The 18,368-nt window shown below is 37.0% G+C and overlaps 2 protein-coding genes across 4 annotated transcripts in view; both read right to left on the reverse strand.

Moving 5' to 3' along the window:
* cap2 (CAP, adenylate cyclase-associated protein, 2 (yeast)) overlaps positions 1–2,447 on the reverse strand; it is a 33,637-nt gene extending 31,190 nt beyond the window's left edge. For 2 of the 3 annotated variants that reach the window (XM_015386986.1, XM_015386985.1), the window contains exon 1: positions 1,389–1,617. The gene's annotated coding sequence lies outside the window, so the exon portion shown is untranslated. Of the gene's footprint in view, positions 1–1,388; positions 1,618–2,345 lie in introns of those variants that run through there. The other variant, XM_015386984.1, reaches the window with a different exon arrangement.
* Positions 2,448–4,905: 2,458 nt separating this feature from the next.
* LOC107092442 (RNA-binding protein 24) lies at positions 4,906–18,251 on the reverse strand. The gene is made up of 4 exons (XM_015386934.1): positions 17,812–18,251; positions 13,816–13,939; positions 13,649–13,703; positions 4,906–7,290 (listed from the first exon to the last, which is right to left on the reverse strand). Exons 1-4 carry the CDS (start codon positions 17,977–17,979, stop codon positions 6,942–6,944), a joined length of 696 nt encoding a protein of 231 aa, XP_015242420.1. The 5' UTR covers positions 17,980–18,251; the 3' UTR covers positions 4,906–6,941.
* Between the last annotated feature and the right edge of the window lie 117 nt (positions 18,252–18,368).

Consider the following 18,368-nt stretch of genomic DNA (forward strand, 5'->3'; position numbering starts at 1 on the left):
AATAGAAATATATGCCACACTTTTCAGATTTTTATTTGCAGCTAAAATACCCCTTTCCTTAAAATATGCACTACTTTGCATTCAATTAATGAACATTTGTGGTTGTAAAGTGACAAACTTATGAAAAAGAGCAGGGAACATAAAAACCTCCTTAAAGCTCGGTATGTTTCTGTCCCCTGTTACTGATCAGATTTTAAATAAATAGTAGAATTTGAACTGATCTTTTTGTCATTTGGCCAAATTCTCCATGGTGATGTAAGGAGTGCTCAAGCTGTGCCTTTTTTAGCTTTTATATGGTGTTAAATATTAATAAAAACCTTCAACAAACAGCCATCTGCTCATTCTGGAAAAAAATTTTAAACGAATGATGATCCACATCAAAATGTTGGAACCATGTGAATTTTGTTGTATTTTGTTGTATTTTTTGTTGTATATTTCCTGTCTCCATCTGTTCAGGGTCTGCAATGTAGAGATGCAAAAATCCAAAGGCTGAGAAAGTAACACATGGTCATGAAGTATCTCAGCTTGTGTGGATCCAGTGGCCAGGCTTCTATGAGGCTATATTGAGACACAGTCTGTTGTTTGTTGTAATAAGCCCTCTGCAAGATGGTCTAATTTTGGTCTCTTTGGAAGAAAAAGGAGATAAACTTGGAAAAAAAACCCTGCAATTTATTTTCTTTCCATCTGTGCTGAAACTTCTAAAGTTACATTATATGTCATTAAAGCAGGAGACTTGGAGAAAATGATAATATTCAATTCATTTATTTAATAAAGAAAAAATATGTATGAAGAATGTTCACAGCGCATTCAATTCAACTCAGGGATTCAGATAGATGCTAATATAAGAGGATAGAAAATAGATTTAATAAAATAAATCATGACATATAACTGTGAGGATAATTTCAACCACAAATAAATTGATTACAAAAAATAAAACATTGAGGATTTGGGTAATATATATTGTCATGGGAACAACAGATTAATCATCAGTCATCTGTTTTCTTATGTCTAAATTAATTATTTAGGACCTCAGTTTATAAGATCTGAAACTCCCTGATTGTTGTTAACTTATCAGAGCAATTAATGCACTTTACTGTGATTACAATTATTTATATAAACACATGTGTTTGGGTTGTTTCTTTGCGTAAAGGTGTATCATTATATAATAAATATAAAAAAAATACTAAAACAAAGAAAAAAAGAAAGTAAGTTATTTATAAAATGCATCCACAAAGCAGAGATATAAGAGAAATCATGGAGCAGGGAAGATGTTTCCCTATTTGCGCAGAGACGCGCACATCTCCACCCACCAGTCCAGGACCCCCGGCCCATCTGCTCCTCCCTGTCCCTTGCTAAAGTATCTAAAACATCCGATGGAAATATCTTACCTCCCTCCTTTGCTCCGCTGTAAATTTCTTTGGCGGTGTTTAGCTGGGTTTGTCAGTGTTTTCCTCTGTTTTGTTGAGGATTGTGCGCGGTCACCATGCGGTCCAGTGCGCCTTAGAGCTGTGCGCAGCGGCAGCGGCTTGGGTCGCTCTCTTCCGGGATGTCCTAATTAAGCAACACGGTGAACCTGAGAGCCAAAGAGACCAAGACCCGAACTGTGACTCAGTGAATATCCCCTCTGAAGTGGAAAGATAGCTCGAAAGCTCTGCTAAAAATAGACGATAGACTGGGTGGCGGCCCAAGAAAGGGTCTGTCCTGAAGCAATGCTCATTTAACCTTTATTTGAAGTCAAATGTTGGGATTAACTATATTTCAAGTTCAGCTCACAATATTTGAATAATTATTTTGCTTAGAAGCATATAAAAAAAACGACAACAACGCAGAACAAAAAAAAAAATCATATAAATAATTTCTATAGAAGATTAAATGGGTGTCTTGAATATAAAAACTATTAGTAAACATAAGGCTAGATTAGTTTTCTTTAAAGGTGGCAGCGGAGGAGTCATAATCCAAACAGGGTAAATGTTTCTGTAGATTGGCATTGGTGCAGAAGAAAAAGCAATACCCCAAGGAAGAAGGGGGTCTGTTGAAAAGAGAACAAAACTGCACTCCCATGCTGAGACATGGGGATGGCAGTATCATTCTGTGGGAATGCTTTACTTCAAAATTGGTAAACTGTTAAGATTTGAATTGAAAATAGATGGAGTTGAACACATGTGATCCTATATAACAGCCAGAACTACTAGAGTTGCCTCAACTGTTAGCCCCCAGAGGCTGTTATCCTCAGACTTTAATCTAACCTTTGAAACATTCCATGTACATTTCAGCATCTGTAAATCTGTAATCTGTAGTTATAGACTCTGTAACTTTTAGGAATCTTCACTGAAAAGGTAAGATACCTGTTTGTGACGTTATTTGGGTTAAATAACAGATTCATCAGACCAGCTGCTGATTTCCCGATTCAGTCCCTTCTGCACGGATGATGCTTCACCAAAAACATGGCACCATGTCACTCCTAGTTTCACTGCCGACCAAAATACTCCTCCAAGCTGAGTGAACGAAGGCAGAGTATGAGCATTCCCTTTAGAATGATTTATTGATGAGAAAATGAATAAATCATTTCTAGAGCATCACCTCGGAAACTTTATCACAAGTCAGTTGGATCCACGCAAACGGGAAAGCAACAAAGCAGGGGGTTATATAATGGTGTTTTGTTTGCTTTCCTTTTCTTTATTTTTTTTCAATCCTAATATTATAACATATTATAGTACTTTGTTGTTGTATAACTGATTTGTCTCAGCAAGAACATTACTATATATTAAAAAAAAACTAGATTAACCTACATAGAAGGTAGATTTGTAACATTAAAAAGATCAAGACTGGATGTAAATAATTAAAATATTATTTAGACCTAAGATTACTGTCTTAAAGTTATATAAAAATACCCATAAAGAGATGTAGATTTACCAGTGTGTGTAAGATACAATCGCTGATACAGTGTAAAAGGTAAATAATGTGTTTAAATATGCACAAAATTATGATAAACACTTTTATGATGCTGGATTAAATGTGTAGGTTTGTTGCTTTCAATCTGAATTTTTTTTTTTTTTCGCTTTTCTATTCCCCATGACTCATTTGTGATTCCTTTTGAAACAAGGCTTTATGCTGCATGTCATCAGTTGCTCCTGCAGCTGCAAAAGTGACCGTTCTGCTGAATTAACCATGAGTCTCCTGGTGAAAATAACACAGGCACAGATGAAAACAGATGGTTTCACTTCATTTGACAAGGCTGCATTAAATTCACCACCACTTCATTACATTTCTAACAGCGTGTGTTAGGTTTAAACATGATTGTGTAAAAGAAATTCTTAGTTGAGTGCACCAGTGCAGTTCATTCAGGGATATTTCAAATAAAAAGCGGCTTCAGATAGCTGAATAAAAAAGGCAAACAGATTAAATTTAGTTACTGACTGGATCTTTAGCTATTTCATTACCGGCAGGCTGTCATGGATACATTGTTTCCCGGTATTTGGCCAAATTTAAAGCGATACCAATCAATAAACATCGTTCACAAACTGAAGCTCCAGAGAGGGGATTCCGTCAAAGATGTTCTTAAAACTCAGCATGTAGTTTTCTATTACTGCAAATTTCTTGCTTTGAATCAGAATCAGAAAAAAAAAACTTATTTTGATACTGATTCTAATTTGATACATGATATTTAGGTACATTTTCTAGTGACGGTGACTCGGGCGGAAGGTGCTTATCCTGTAACCTATGGGTTACTGGTTGTGTTCTTCTTTGTTTTTGTGTCCTTTGGAAGATACTTCACCTGCCTTGCCTGCTTCTGGTGGTCAAAAGGCCCTGTTTGTATCACAGCCTCATTTGTGGATAAAATTGTGTGTTTAAATGAATAAACAACTGGAAGCAGGTTTGTAGTCCTCTGGCTTAATAAAGCGCTATATAATTAAGCTACAGGCCATTTTTACCATTTTGTAATGGACAAAGATTTTAAAGCTGGGCACTTCCTTCTTTTTCCTTCAATTTTCCATCTTTGCCCATTATTTTTTTTAAACACTGGGTTCACAAAAAAATGGAGAAAAAACTAGGTAACTTTTTTTTAAAGAAATTCTTTTCACTCAATAAAACCCAAGTAAGTTTTACTACCAGATTTCTCTTATCAACAAAAAGATGTACTTGTGTTTTGCTAGGAAATTTTATAAAGAGGTACAGAGACATACAACCACACACAAGAAGAATCTAGAGAAGCCAAATAACCTAACAGTCATGTTTTTGGACTATGAGAGGAAACCGGAGTACCCGGAGAGAACCCATGTATGAATGGGGAGAACATGCACTGCATGCACACAGACTGCGGATTGAACCCAGAACCTTCTTGCTGAAGGCAACAGTTTTGCAAACTGCTCCATCTTGAAGCCAACAAGTAAACAATAATTTCTATTTTTAACCTAAACATAGTCAGGTTAGGAAAAAAAGCACCAAGTTTACTCCTAACATCAACATGCATATTACTTGCATTTGTTAAGCTGGCAACTTATTTTAATTGTTTTGTTAATACTATTTGATAAGAGGAATTAATTTTTTATATATTTTGATGGCTATAGATTTATAAATTAATTCTAAGTAACACATTAAATAAAATATGTCAATTTTAAGTAAATGCATTTGGAGTAAAATTTTACATTAAAACCAAAAATGTGATAAAATACAGCTAAGACACGTTTATTTGTATCTCCTCTACTTAAAGCCTATTTATGCATGCATTGCAACTCTGGGGTCTTGACCCTCAAGGCCCACTGATGGAAAAAATGATTAGAACCACTTCTTGTAATACATTACATGTTGATGTAAAAAATGAAAATAATAATGCATTGCTGTTACTAATAAGAACAAAAATACCACCAACCTTTTATTTTTAAATATAGATCATTTTATTTCACTTTGATTAAATGTGGTTGAAATTCTGAAGTAAAGGTTTTATTATAAATGCTTTAAAAGCCTTCATCCACTGACAATGAAAATGTTTTTTTGTTGTTTTTTTTGCCATTTTCTATTACATATTTCCCTTGTAAGAAAAAGTTCAAGTATAAAAAATTTCCCAACAGTGTAAAACAGCCGATCTGAAGAATATGAAGCAACATAAGCTACTGAAAGCCCAACGGCGGCTATACATTCTAGTAGAGAAAAGCAGCATTTTTTTGCTTTTTTGTAAAACCTCTTAATAATTCCTCTCAGCTAAACATAGATGACTCAGAGTACAACCTGCAATGCAAACAGGCCTGCATTAAAATCCACAATGCAACTATTTTATGTTTTGTTCTAAATAGTCCAAAAATAAAAAGTACAGTGCACATAACAGTGTTTTAAATAACTTCTACATTATTGTTTTTGGTTCAGCATGTTAATAATAATAATAATAATAATAATAATAGTAATGAACTAATCAATAACTTATATATGCCTTGAGATGAGTACATAATAATATTAATAACACAGTACCTCCACTAAGTATCTACTCTTAAGAGTGTCAACAACCTGCAAAAATAAATAACTTAAATAGTTTTTTGTCCGTTTTTCTGTTGTTCTCTAAGTTAAATAGCTGAAAATACTGTAAGGCACATAGACCGACATGACATCAATGAGGAAACCCCTATTTTCTCCAACCCCCACCTACTGGTTCTAACAGATTCGAGCCAGGCTAGTTGTCGGGTTAGCTTTGGAGAAATTCTGAGTGCGTACCTGACACCCTGCTACAGCAGCACAGAGGTGGAAATGCTGACACGACTGGAGGAAGGGGGGGTAGGGGTCATGGTGGGTGCCCAGGGGGGGGGTGGAGGGGTGTAATGTCGGTTCCCAAAAGGGCTCTGCCGGGGATTAAAATGTGACAGCTCAACAAACGGTGCGTTCTTTCCAGAGAGATCCATCTGTGCAGCGCTGGAGTTGCTGCGTCCACCAATCCCGCCCCCTCCAGCAGCTGCCCCCTCCATCACAGAGAGAAACGCCACTGTGCTGCTTTTGCTTTTCAGCACTCTGCTGCCTCTGGATGCATGAATGTAAGTGAAATGTAGAGAAGCAACAGATTTAGTGTTTCTCATTGTTTCCCCCCCTCTTTTTTGTCAGGGTTTCTGTTGTCTTTTCCAAATCCCCCCCCTCCTCCCTCCATGTAGTCCAAGAGTCTAGTCAGAGCTGATGACAATTTCAGTTTCTTTCTCTTTTGTTGATTTGTTTGCTTTGCATAGGTCAAGAGGTTGAGGCTGAGTAAAAAAAAAAGTAAATGGGACATTCAGCATCAGGAAGATTATTCAGCAAGTTCTTCACATGTGTTTTCCACATGACGATTAACAACACCTAGACTTCCAGACCGAACTTTAGAGAAAAAAAAAACACATTGGAAACGGTTTCATTTCCCTGATTATCAGAAAACATCAACTCAAAAAAAAAAACATAAAACAAAACATACAAGCAGAACCCTCAATGTGTGATATTAACAAAAGTAATAAATAAAATAAAAATGTTATGAGGGCATTAAATAACCAAGTAACACTTTGGAAACATGACAGGCAGAAAAATAGAGGCTATTCCTCAAAACTAACGTTAGAGACAGCATTAGGACTTTAAGGCCAACAGTGTAACACCCTGTCTTCCTGTCATTCGTCTCTAGAAACTCTACTACAGTGGCAGTAGCAAAAACAATAGTATTCATAGTAATACCAACAGTGATAATTTCCTAGGTTTGTTCTGTGACCTTTTTCTCATTTTCAGCTTTTTGTTTAGATAAAGCACAGCAAGTTGGAGAGATCCTATCCCACCTCACTATTATCCTCACCACCACTAACTTTTAGGGAAACTAAACCTCGGAGTTGACAGGATCCACCATCAAGGCAACTCCATCTGTCTTCTTGTATCCTTGTCATACTTCAGCTGTGACCAGCGGTGGATCGTCCTTCTCTTTGCTTGTGCAACAGTTGCAGCCGCTGCTATTGCATGCGATCGGCCTGCATTTGCTGAGCCTGGTATTGCCCGAAAGCTGCAGCTGCAGCAGCCGCTGAGCCTGGGGCTGCGGTGGCTAAAGGCTGCTGGACAGCAAAGCCGTAACCAGCGGTGGCCATGTAACCTGGGGCAGCGGGAGAGGCGGCATAGGGGTATTGCTCGTAGGCCACGGCAGCTGCTGCGTTGGCTGCTGCGGAGTACTGTGCATAGGCAGCACCGGTGTAGTCGATGTAAGGAGAGGTGGCGGCGGCGGGAGCGGCAGCTGCAGGCTGCACATGAGGAATCACCACACTGGGCTGAACGAAGGCCTGGGGGTACACATAATGGGTCGGGATGCTGTGGGAGAAACAGACAGACATGCTTAACCTTTGACTATCGGAAGAAGTCACCATAAAAGTCCACTTCACCACACTGCACCTGAGCACTCTTCCCAACCAGGTAGCTTAATCAGCAACAACAAAGAAGCAGCTGCTAGTAGGAATCAAAACAACGCAGGGTTGCCAAAATAGAAAACTACATATCTCTCTGTTTGAAAAAAAAAATTGATCTTTAACAAGAAAAATATATCAAAAATGGGCGATTAATCTCTACGGAAATGGTAAGACACATGGACTATTCAGCTTTGTGTATCAAGAACTAGAAATTAGATTGACAATGTTCTTCATCTCCCAAATGTAGTTTCTGCTCATTGAAAAAAAAAAAAAAAACTTTAATAATTTACTTTAAACTTAAGCTCAAATCTTTATAATTTAATGTTTTCAACACCAAATGAATTAGTGTTAAATACACACAGATTGTTAGCTATGTTGTTCCTTTTATACCAGAAAACCAAACTGGGTTGATTTTATTTACACTCTCAGAAAATATACTCCTTTTCAGAACATGTCTAATTAAAATGATCAGGAGACTTTCAGCTGGATCAGCACTGATGAGTGACCAGCAAGTGAGCAATTCAAAAATCAAATAATTTTCCAATCACTAAAGGCACCATACTCAATTACTATCAGGCTGCACAAACAGCACTCTTAGATGTGGAAGTTGTTACTGAGTGAAGACTCAAGGTTAGATTGTTTATTGTAAGACTTTCAGTAGATAAAAGGAAGGCTGTGCAAAGGAAAGTTGCTGTGTTTTATCATGCAAAGCATCTAACACACCAAGCTTGATTGGGATATGTTGGCTGCATTTCTTAGATTCTATAAATCATTAATAACATTCTTTGAGAAACACCAGAGGGAAGCGAGATCTGCATTTTTTTTTCTTTTTTAAAGGCCAAAGTTTAGGATCTGTAACCTGCAGCTCATCTGCCATTAACTGCAGCAGTTCTGTGAACGGCAGAGGCTTACAGTGCCAGGCTGCCTGTGGGGAATCAGGGCCAGAGATGATCCCAGGGACGCATTGTGAAAATGTCACTGCCACTTTGACAGCTGGACAGTCTCAAAAAGCCACACTGCTGACCATTTCCCCCTCTGTGTGGGGACAAAGAGCTGGAGGGGCCGATGGGGGAGCTGGGACAAGGCTCTGCACCAACAGGGATGCCTCATATTAAATAAACAGTTCTGAACAATGAAAGCATTCTGCCCTCCATGACATAGCCTTATCCCACCCGAAAAACTCTACAAGGTCTGAGAACCCAGCCTGAGTGGAGGGATAAATATACTGAAATTTTTCAGTCTTTTTCAGAGAAATTAGGCTCCTCCTCTTACTTCAAGGTAAATGTGGGGTCAAAAGTGACAGATTGAATAAGACTCTATCATGGCAACCCTATTTTAGTGCAAACCCCTATCTAGTCTGATCAAAAATTCCACCACGAAAAAGGACAAAACTGGAAAACAAAACAAAAAAATCAAAGCACCACAGAAGAAGAAATAAGTGGAAAAGATAGAAAGCCAATATCACAACACATAAGCCGATGTAAAGAGGGCAAAAAAGAATTACTGCTAGATATGAAACATGTAAAGTAAAGATGAAGGGCTTATTGAAGGATAAGATATTCAACAAGCAAACATCTACATGTTGTTGTTGTTTTTTTTTTAAAGCTAAATAGCTAAAATCCCTTTACTGCAAATGTTTGGTGTTTTCCTCACTAAACCTAATCTGAAAACTTTCAGAAACAGGAATTGTGTCATCATGTGATTTTGAAATTGTACTTTGAAGCCCCCACTAATCAATCTCAGCAGGTCCTCTTGGCTTTTCAGGGCCAGAGCTGGTCTGGTCTAAGAATTCTTACATATTACTGTGCCGACATACAAGGGGAGCCTTATAATAGGAGAAAATGTGTTTAAGGGCATAAACATTTTTCTGCAAAAAATCTTGGACAAATAATTTAATTCTGATAAAGTGGATTTGATAAGGTAATGATAATGTCAGTTTCATGCATATATATAAATATTCTGGTTTGTAAACACATGCATTCATTAAAATTTCAAAGACAAATATCTTATACTTTTAGTTAGATTTTTTTTTAAATGACTGAGATGGTTCCAGTTTAGGGATAGATAATCCACATTTTCTTCATACTGTTCATTTTGGCTTAAACAATACACAAAACAAAGGAAGGAAGCCTTATTTTTGCATTCAAAGACTTACTTGATTAAGACTCTTCCTGAATTTTTTTTCTTCTTGTTCCTCACCTTTCTATTTTATTGGTGTGTGTTAAAAGCCAATGTAAGATAAAAAATAATATTGACAGCAGGGTTAAAATGATATAAATCCATAAGATTATTTTATTTAAGAAGAATCCCTGTTTGGCATCATGCGAGAAAAGCTGCATCCTAGAAGTGAAGGATGTGTGATCAAATCCTTGTTGCATCAGGAACAGCATGCAGTGTTAAAACTGCCAGGTCTGTATGCAAATTATAATGACCTGCTTTGGCAACCCGAGCATAAATGCACTCTATTATAGGATTGGGATCAGATATATTATGATTCAAGCTAAAACTTTTACTTTTCTCATTATATGACTCTAATCCTCTAGTTTAAAAATGTCTCATTGCAAAACATATCAGCATATCACCCTGACTTTGCAGTATTGCTTCAGCTTTTTGATGACTTCCATATGACTCATTGTTTGATTTTATTTATCGTTATGCCTCCTAAATACCGACGTCATGGAAAAGCCCTCATTAACATTAGTGGGACTAGACTACGCAAACTCACTTCAATAACTAGCTTGCAAAACGACTGAGAAAGCCACAACAACTCAAACTTATAGTGTACATCTATGTCAGTCAGTTGTACTGCTTTTCTATCTTCATGTAAACGTTAGCTGTGCTGCAGTGCCGACACCAGCTAGGTGCAACAAGTGGAGAATCTGCCTACCTGTGCTAATTCTCTGTTGTTGTCTTCTTTCTAAAACTGCTAAAAAGCATTAAGTTCCTAAATGATTGTTTCATATTGTTTTAAAACAATAACTGTAGCTATAAACATCCGATGTAGATTTAACCAGTTGAATCTGTTTAACGAGTGTGGCACAAATGTAAACATAACTACAATATGTAAAGATAACTAAATATGGCATCCTAATTCCAGCATCCCCATGCTGAAACACAGTAAAGGTTGTGTCATGCTGGGGGACTTTTTTATGTTAAAGGATGAGAATGCTCTTCATCCAGCCTGTCTGAACTTTGCAACAAACAATGTAAAATATTTTCTCAATTAAAAGTCAAACCTGTAAGAAAATAAGGATTTGCAGCAGGAGTTTCCGAGTGAGAAGGAAAACCAGTTATATTTCTATTTGTCATTTCTTTTCACACATATTTTTTAAATACTTTTTATCACTGCTCTATCAAAAACACATTATTTAAGACAGTGAACAGTATTGTTTAAAGGACTTGTTAAAATCTCCAAGGACTAACTTTGCCATCACTTGCTTGACGTTTAATTGAGCTCTTATGTCCTTGACCCACCACATTTAGCGACATGTTTAGATCTAATAATCCACTGATATTCCAAACATTCCTACAGGGTTATTGAGCCAATAAAATCAGAATTAGCAGCAGGTAATTATTTTTTATTTAAAGACAAAATGATCATGTCTAATAAACCAATTAGGGTTTTCTGTTTATTCCTGAGATATTCCCTTTAAACATTCACATGGTTACATTTATCTGCTGATATTAGATGATGGACAGTTCCAACTCTATTGATGGTGCCCTTCATCCACACACACACACACACACACACACACACACACACACACACGACTCTGGGCTTCATGCGACTGCAGTGTCAGCATTCAGGGCTTTGTGCGCCACAATGGAAGCGCTTGTTTTCTTTAACACCACGACCCCATGTGACGAAAGCTCGCAGTAAAAGAATAAGAGCGAGACAGAGACATCCAGACATTTGTTTGTGTCACAGTGGAGACTATGGTGAACTGGGCTGAAGTGAGCATGCGTGATGATATACAAAGGCACACAAAGACAATACGATCCAGGACTTTTGTGTGGTTTTGTGAAAGTGGTCACATAAGCATCCACCTTTCAGTTACAAGAAGCTGATCTTTGGTGTTTTGCAGAGGGAGCCAACATACTTTAAAATGTGAAGCAAGCTGTGTTAATTTAAAGTATGGATGAGGCTATGAGTACCTAGCAATTGCCATATGATTCTATCGGGAAAGTGCAGAAAAGAAACTTCACACAAAAGGTTCATCTTTTAGTAAACCAGAAAACACATGGAACAGCAGGTTCGGTTAGGCAATTAAAAAGAATATATAAATAAATAAGAAAATAACACCAAACAAACAAAAAAAACGTTGCTTTAGTTTGGTCAAACTGCCACACTTCCTCAAAAAAATAAATGAAACAACAACCCAAAAGTGAAATCAATCGAAACCCCCCCCCACTATGGTGCATGGTTTAACTAACAGCAACCACTTCATTACAGCACACCAACCTAAGCTCTACTCAAATAAAAAAAAAACAACTCCAATCAAAATGAAACCCACGTACATGCATCTGTAATCACCATTATGAGAGCACGTATGTGTGCGATCGAGTCTACGGGTAATTCCCTGGCCTGATCTGAGTTTAGGCTCGCAGAACAGATAGCTTAAGAGAGATCGAGCCTGTTGAACCAGAGAGAGAACATTGAGTCAGGCCAATGGGTCGCCATCTTTAATCCACTCAACATACATTCACACAGAAAAACCTTCAATCTAGATTAGTTACAATCTAGAACAACACTGGAAGTGTTTAATCACAATTAAGTATTTCTACGCTTTTAGATATTCATGTTTTGTCACGTTACATCCAGAAACAACAAGTCTTGCTAAGTCAAATGAAAAAGGTACATAGTAGGATTTTTTTTCTTTCAAGCAATATTTACATGCATTTGTAATCAGCCTCTTGGGTCATTAAGTTATGTACGCATTTTTAGCTTTAGGTCTTTTTGGGTAAATCTCTACCAACTTAGCCAATTTTCTTTGAACGTTTCAGGTATAGTTGATGTCCACTTTAAAAAAAAAATGCAGATGCACAATCCTGTACCTGCTCCTGAGAGGGAACATCTATTATACGCATGTGAGAGCATGCACAAACCCATTTCAATTCGTGCACGCTCTGATTAAAAGTTTAAGTTTGCATTGCACATACAAGCTTACTTTCCAAAAGAAGATTTGCAATTTTCCCACTATGTCAGACTCACCACTGTTAAGTGAAAATGGGGAGGAGCACATAGGACAGCCTTATGTAAATATATCACCAGAATGATGGACATTTAGGAGGACCACTTATTTTGATAATCCACCAGGAAAAAAGAACATCCTGCACTATACCTTTAATTGTCAAGTTGTGCTACAGTTTCTTTAGTTGGGGGTTCACATTTTAAATGGGCTTTTCTAAAATATGAAAGTGCTTAATAGTAGCTTTCCTTGCCATATGTGGCTCCATCCATCTTCCCGTTAATGTTGATCAGTTGAAGATTAGCATTTGCTGCAAATATGATGTGTAAAGTGTGCTGCGGTGTTGATTCTGCATTTCAATATGCACCATGACTAGAATGTTATTCTCCAAGCCTACTGTGCTTGTAGCATGGTTTTGAAATTGATCTCCTTAGGATTTTTTTTTGTTTTTGTTTATTTATTTTGTTTATTTAGGTTATTTTCTTAAGGCTGTCCAATAAATAAAAAAACCTGAGGTGTTGATTTCTACAGGCCCTGTGGAGTTAGCATGGGACATTTGTCATATTGTTTCATTGGTAACATGCTGATAATATTATTGGAGGATCACCGAACATTAAGTTCTGATATTGTTCTCATCTCCACAGCTTTGTTCTTAACCTTCATGATGTCGTTTGTTCACTAACAAACTTCTGAAGCTTTCACAGATCAGTTGCATTTACATTTAGTTTAAATTAAACACACAGTGGTGACCTCCAATATCTGCTTTTTTCAGGGCTATGAAAATAAAGAAGGCTGACTACAAATGTATGCAACATTTCTGTAAAATCATTTCAAAATAAAGCATCCTTTTTCATCCACTTATAGATTATGCACTTCTTTCAGTTGCTTTGTACTGTAATATAAAATCCCAATACTTTACAGGCATGTAATGAAATCAGTAAAGTTTAAAGGTTAATAATATTTTAGTGAGGCATTATGATCTACAGCCAATCATTTCTTTAAATGAGAAAACAGAAAATTTAAACTGGTGGGAATGGTTAAAGCAACAAAGCAAACAGACTCCCCATTTCTTACCCATAAGGCCTTTGGATAAACGCTGGGTGGATTTGGGGAACACCAAAGGCAAAACCTGAGAAACAAAATAAAATGCAGAGTTTAAAATAACACTTCTACACTATCAGGAATCCTGAGTATTTGGTTCCTCCTCAGATCATGTACAAAACAAGCAGGGCTGGATTTACCTGGCTGCATCACCCGAGGTTTAGCCCCCAGATAGGCCAGGTTCACATTGGCCTTCCTCCCATCGATGATCGGATTTGGGTCCTTGCATGCTCTATCGGCAGCAGAGCGGTCCACCATCGTCACCTGAGAGGGATGATAGCAGATAACAGAGTTTCATTCATCCAATAAAGATTAAAAAAGAAACACAGGGTGTATGTGTGTTAGTGGAAGAGCTAGAGAAGCACAGGTTGTTAAAGTTTCACCTTTGGCCGCTCTTAACCGTTTATTAGTCTTACATGGATATAACCTAAAAGTGAACCAGAATGACATGACCACTGATCTTTCACATCATAACATCATTTATCTCATGATTTTCATACAATTTTCCTTTAGAGAAGCTCAATGTCATTATTTAATTTATGACCTTTGGTGATTTAAGACTGATATTAGAAGAAATAACAAAGAGGGAGATTGGGGTAAATATATTTTCATGTTAATTAAGAAATCATGAGGTTAACCCTTTATAAGACAAGTTACCGTTTGATCACTTGCATACCCTTACAAACAGAGTCCAACCTGTCCCTCAGTGAGGTCTAGAAGCACAATATCTATATCCAGCCATTCAGCAAAGACACTGCTACATGGCTGTACATCTTATTTTGGCATCTGACCAATTAGATAAGTCCTTGAATGATATATTACCTACTGTAAATTAAGTTGAAGAACAAAAAGTCAAGAAAAAAAGGTAAAAAGCTAATTGAAAAGTTTAAAAGTTAATAAGCGTAGTTAAAAATTATATTTAGGTTTATAAACTAAAAAATGCAAGTTCCAGTATCAGCATTAATGCCTCTAAGGTTATGTTGTACCAAAAACAGGGTTTCTTTTACTCTGAGTGTTTTTCCATGGATTTCTTATAGAAGCACCTTTGTTATTTTTCTTATTTTTCTTAATATATTCAGACAAGTTTTTCTTGTTATTACATTGACATTGATTTTTACCATCAAAATATCTATATTTTTTTAATGTTACCAAGGTAATAAGGTCTTGTCCTGGATTCCAATAACAGTATTGGCTCTATAAAGGGTTAATGTTGGACAGCTGTGAAGAAGAATGAAGGTCTGGCTATGTTCATATAGGATTTTAGCTTTTATTGAGATATTTGTGGCTGAAAGAACTTTAGATGTTGGTTTCAATTTTTCTTTTTCTTTTTTTTTTTTTTTTAAATATCCTTTTCTCTTTGTATTATTTATCAAGGAGAATAATTTATCAGAAGAATCTTTCTAAAACTGCAGCGACAATCCCTTAAACAAGTAATCAAATTAAGTTATATCACAACAATTTTGTAAATACAGCAAAACTGAAGTTTGAAGGTAAAATTATATATTTTTTAAAAAGATCATCATCGCCACTCTATATTAATTAATATCATATTCTTCGAAAAATAATTAGTTGAAGACGGATTCACCAAAGTATGCTGGATATGCATACGTGAATTACGCTTCACGTTTCTTTCTGTTGTTGACATCTTTGTAGTCTGTTGAAGGGTTTTTATGTAAACTCAGTTGTATTTGAATCCAGACTTGAACTAGTCCTTTCCAAAAGTTTTGTTTCATAGTTTCATCCATTTTCTTAGGATTATTGCCTTGCTGCGTAGCATAGGTGTGCATTCGCTTATAATCTTAAACAGATGTACACAGCCCCCAGGTAAGCCAACTGTTTAAAAGATCTGTCATAAATTACGTTTTTTTGACATAGCCAATCAAACTTTTTATTTTTGTGGCGCACTTGTCTAAAACCACTACTGATCTTAAGAATCATCCAGATGCTTTGGTAAGGATCAAACGACTCAGTGTTGTTTTTGGGTGTAACCTTAGGACGCACTTATGGAGGCCATCTTTGACCTGTTCTTGAGTTTGTAGCAACAACCAGGAAATTCTGAACCTGGAATCAAAGGCCATGAAGCGGTGTCTCTAGTTAAAAACTGACACAAATAATCAGAACCCTAACCATTCAGAGTTGAGAACAAGTATTTAAAATGTTATTCTAAAATATAGTGTCACGGGTAGACAGTGTAAACACTGGTGATATTACAGATTAAGTAAGAGGTCTGGCTGCTGCTGAATACATAGAAGGCATGAAATTAATGATCTATCCAGAGCAGCAATAAAAGAGCACTAATAGTGCATTTTTGTCATTGCATTTATGCTCTTTTTAGCACAGGACTGCAAAGATTCAATATTGTTGACGTTTTTTATGACCTCCTATTTGAGCTCTCAATGTTCTCTTGAAGTTATTCTGTTAGGTAAAGTTCACCATTTTTCCATATTCTCTATTTGTGCATAATGTCTCCATGGTTCTCTGGAGTCACTGAAAAAGCCCTTTTAACCTTCTACTGATGCATTTCTCATAACTTTTGATTTATTGGATGTTAACTATGTATATGCTGGTGAAGATTCTCAGTCATCCAGGTCATAGTTATTCCAAAAAAGTTCAAAAACAATCCACTGGACTTTGTTTACAAGTTTCAAAGAAGTTTTCCTTCCCATCCAGGAAGCTTTTTCAATTCAAAATGACAGAAATAGAGTTGAGTTCGAGGCTTTACAGAGTAGACCAAAAGTGATGGTCAAAGAGATTCTTGGCCTGGAATCAAAGGCCTTTTTTTTACTTTTACTTTTTTTTGGAATGACCTACGTATACTTATGGTCAGAAAGGTTGTACTTCAGTTATTACTTTTTTATTCAGGGTGAAGATTCCCCTTTCTACGGAAGAGGTTTAGGGCCAGTGAAAAAATTTTAAAAAGTTAACTGATTTTTTATTTCAGTATAATGTGAGAAAAAAGTCAGAATTCTGACTTTAATCTCAGAATTCTGACTTTAATCTCAGAATTCTGGCTGAATTCTGACAGTTAACAAACATTTTAGCATCAAACCGTAGCCATGTCTGTTTTAGAGACTAACCTAGCTCTCTTGTTTTAATCACTTTCTGCTCTTCCATTAATGAAATAGCATCACTTGGGACCCTCAGGCACGTTTAAGTCGCCTAATTCCATCCTTTTCCACTAATGTGTTACTGGCACTCTCAAACAACTCACATCTTTGTCAGTAAGAGCTGAGTGCTCCCACATCTCTTCCTTCATGGTGCCCATCTAGATTAAGATCCAAAATGTTAAGATTAATGTCAGAATTTTGAGATTAAAGTCAGAATTCTGAGAGAAAAAAGTCAGAATTGTGAGATTAAAGTCAGAATTCTGGGAAGAAAAGTCAGAATTGTGAGACTAAAGTCAGAATTCTGGGAAGAAAGGTCAGAATTCTGAGATTGAAGTCAGGATTCTTAGATTAAAATCAGGATTCTGAGAAAAAAAGTCAGAATTCTGGGAAGAAAAGTCAGATTTTTTTAGATTAAAGTCAGAATTCTGATATTAAAGTCAGAATTCTGGCTTTTTCCCCATATTAAACTGAAATAATATTTAAAAATCAATTAACTTTTTATTTATTTATTTTTTTTTCAGTGGCCCTAATCCTCTTCCGTACCTTTCCTAATATAACACTCCATCAGAAACAACATGTTCTATTTATTCATATTTTCCCAATGCGTGTTTTTTGTAAACGTTTGGGGGTGGAAAAGGTGCCCCAATCCCACAAAAGTTAGATCAAGTTTTCAGAGCCTGGATCACACTCCTAGGTGGCGATGACATCACCGCGTTTCATTCGGCATGTGAAGCAACATTTACTGTGGGACTAGTCTGTGCGCTCAGCAGCTGTCAGCGAGCTGAAAACAACGTGTCAGGGCGCAGAGCTGCGGAGCGACAAGTTTGGAGATTGCAACAGAGGCCAGGGGCAGATATAAGCAGTGGCAGCTTATCAAAACATAAACAACCCATGACCAGAGGCAGATATATCACTGAGAGCAGAGCTGTTTGGGAAAGACAAGCAGAGGTGGCTGATTTAACACGCGCAAAACAATTGGATTTTAATAGTTGGAGCTGAGCTTTATACTACTTTAAAAGCGATACTTACAAATCCATAACCTCTGGACTTGCCGGTCTGTCTATCGGTGATCACCACCGCCTCTTCAATCTCACCAAAAACCTCAAAATATTTCCTGAGACTTGAGTCCGTGGTGTGGTAGGGAAGACCGCCGACAAAGATCTTCGTGTAGGTCGTGTCCTTTTGCGTGGTGTGCATCGTTAGTGCAAAAATAAAAACTAAAACACAGTAAACAGATTTTTAAAGGCTAGAGTAGTGCAAAGTCTCCTTATCAATTGGGTTTTAAAAAATAGAGAAAAAAAGGAAGGAGATCAGGTAAAAATAAAAATAAAAAATGTCGACAACGATGGAGCTCGGTGGAGGTAGATTTATTCTCGTCGCGGATAAGAGGACAGAAACATGGAGCGGATTGTCCCAGAGATGAGCATCAGGTGCTTCCAGCTCCCCTTCAATAGCTGTGCTGTCTAACTAAATAGCTGCGGGTTCCATTCCTAAAAGCGTCCCCTTTAGCTCCACCCAGCTCCTCTGCGGACCGCCCCACAAAAACAGGAGCGCACCATCAGTTGGATCTTCCTCACATGAACTTC

This window comes from Cyprinodon variegatus, unplaced genomic scaffold (assembly GCF_000732505.1).
Source record: "Cyprinodon variegatus isolate N-32 unplaced genomic scaffold, C_variegatus-1.0 Scaffold382, whole genome shotgun sequence".
Taxonomy (NCBI): Eukaryota; Metazoa; Chordata; class Actinopteri; order Cyprinodontiformes; family Cyprinodontidae; genus Cyprinodon; species Cyprinodon variegatus.

Coding starts and splice junctions, on each gene's coding strand:
- LOC107092442 (XM_015386934.1), bottom strand. CDS start 17,979: ATGCACACCACGCAAAAGGACACGACCTACACGAAGATCTTTGTCGGC. Junction 13,940..17,811: donor AGTCCAGAGGTTATGGATTT/GTAAGTATCGCT, acceptor CATCCCTCTCAG/GTGACGATGGTGGACCGCTC. Junction 13,704..13,815: donor ACCTCGGGTGATGCAGCCAG/GTAAATCCAGCC, acceptor TTTGTTTCTCAG/GTTTTGCCTTTGGTGTTCCC.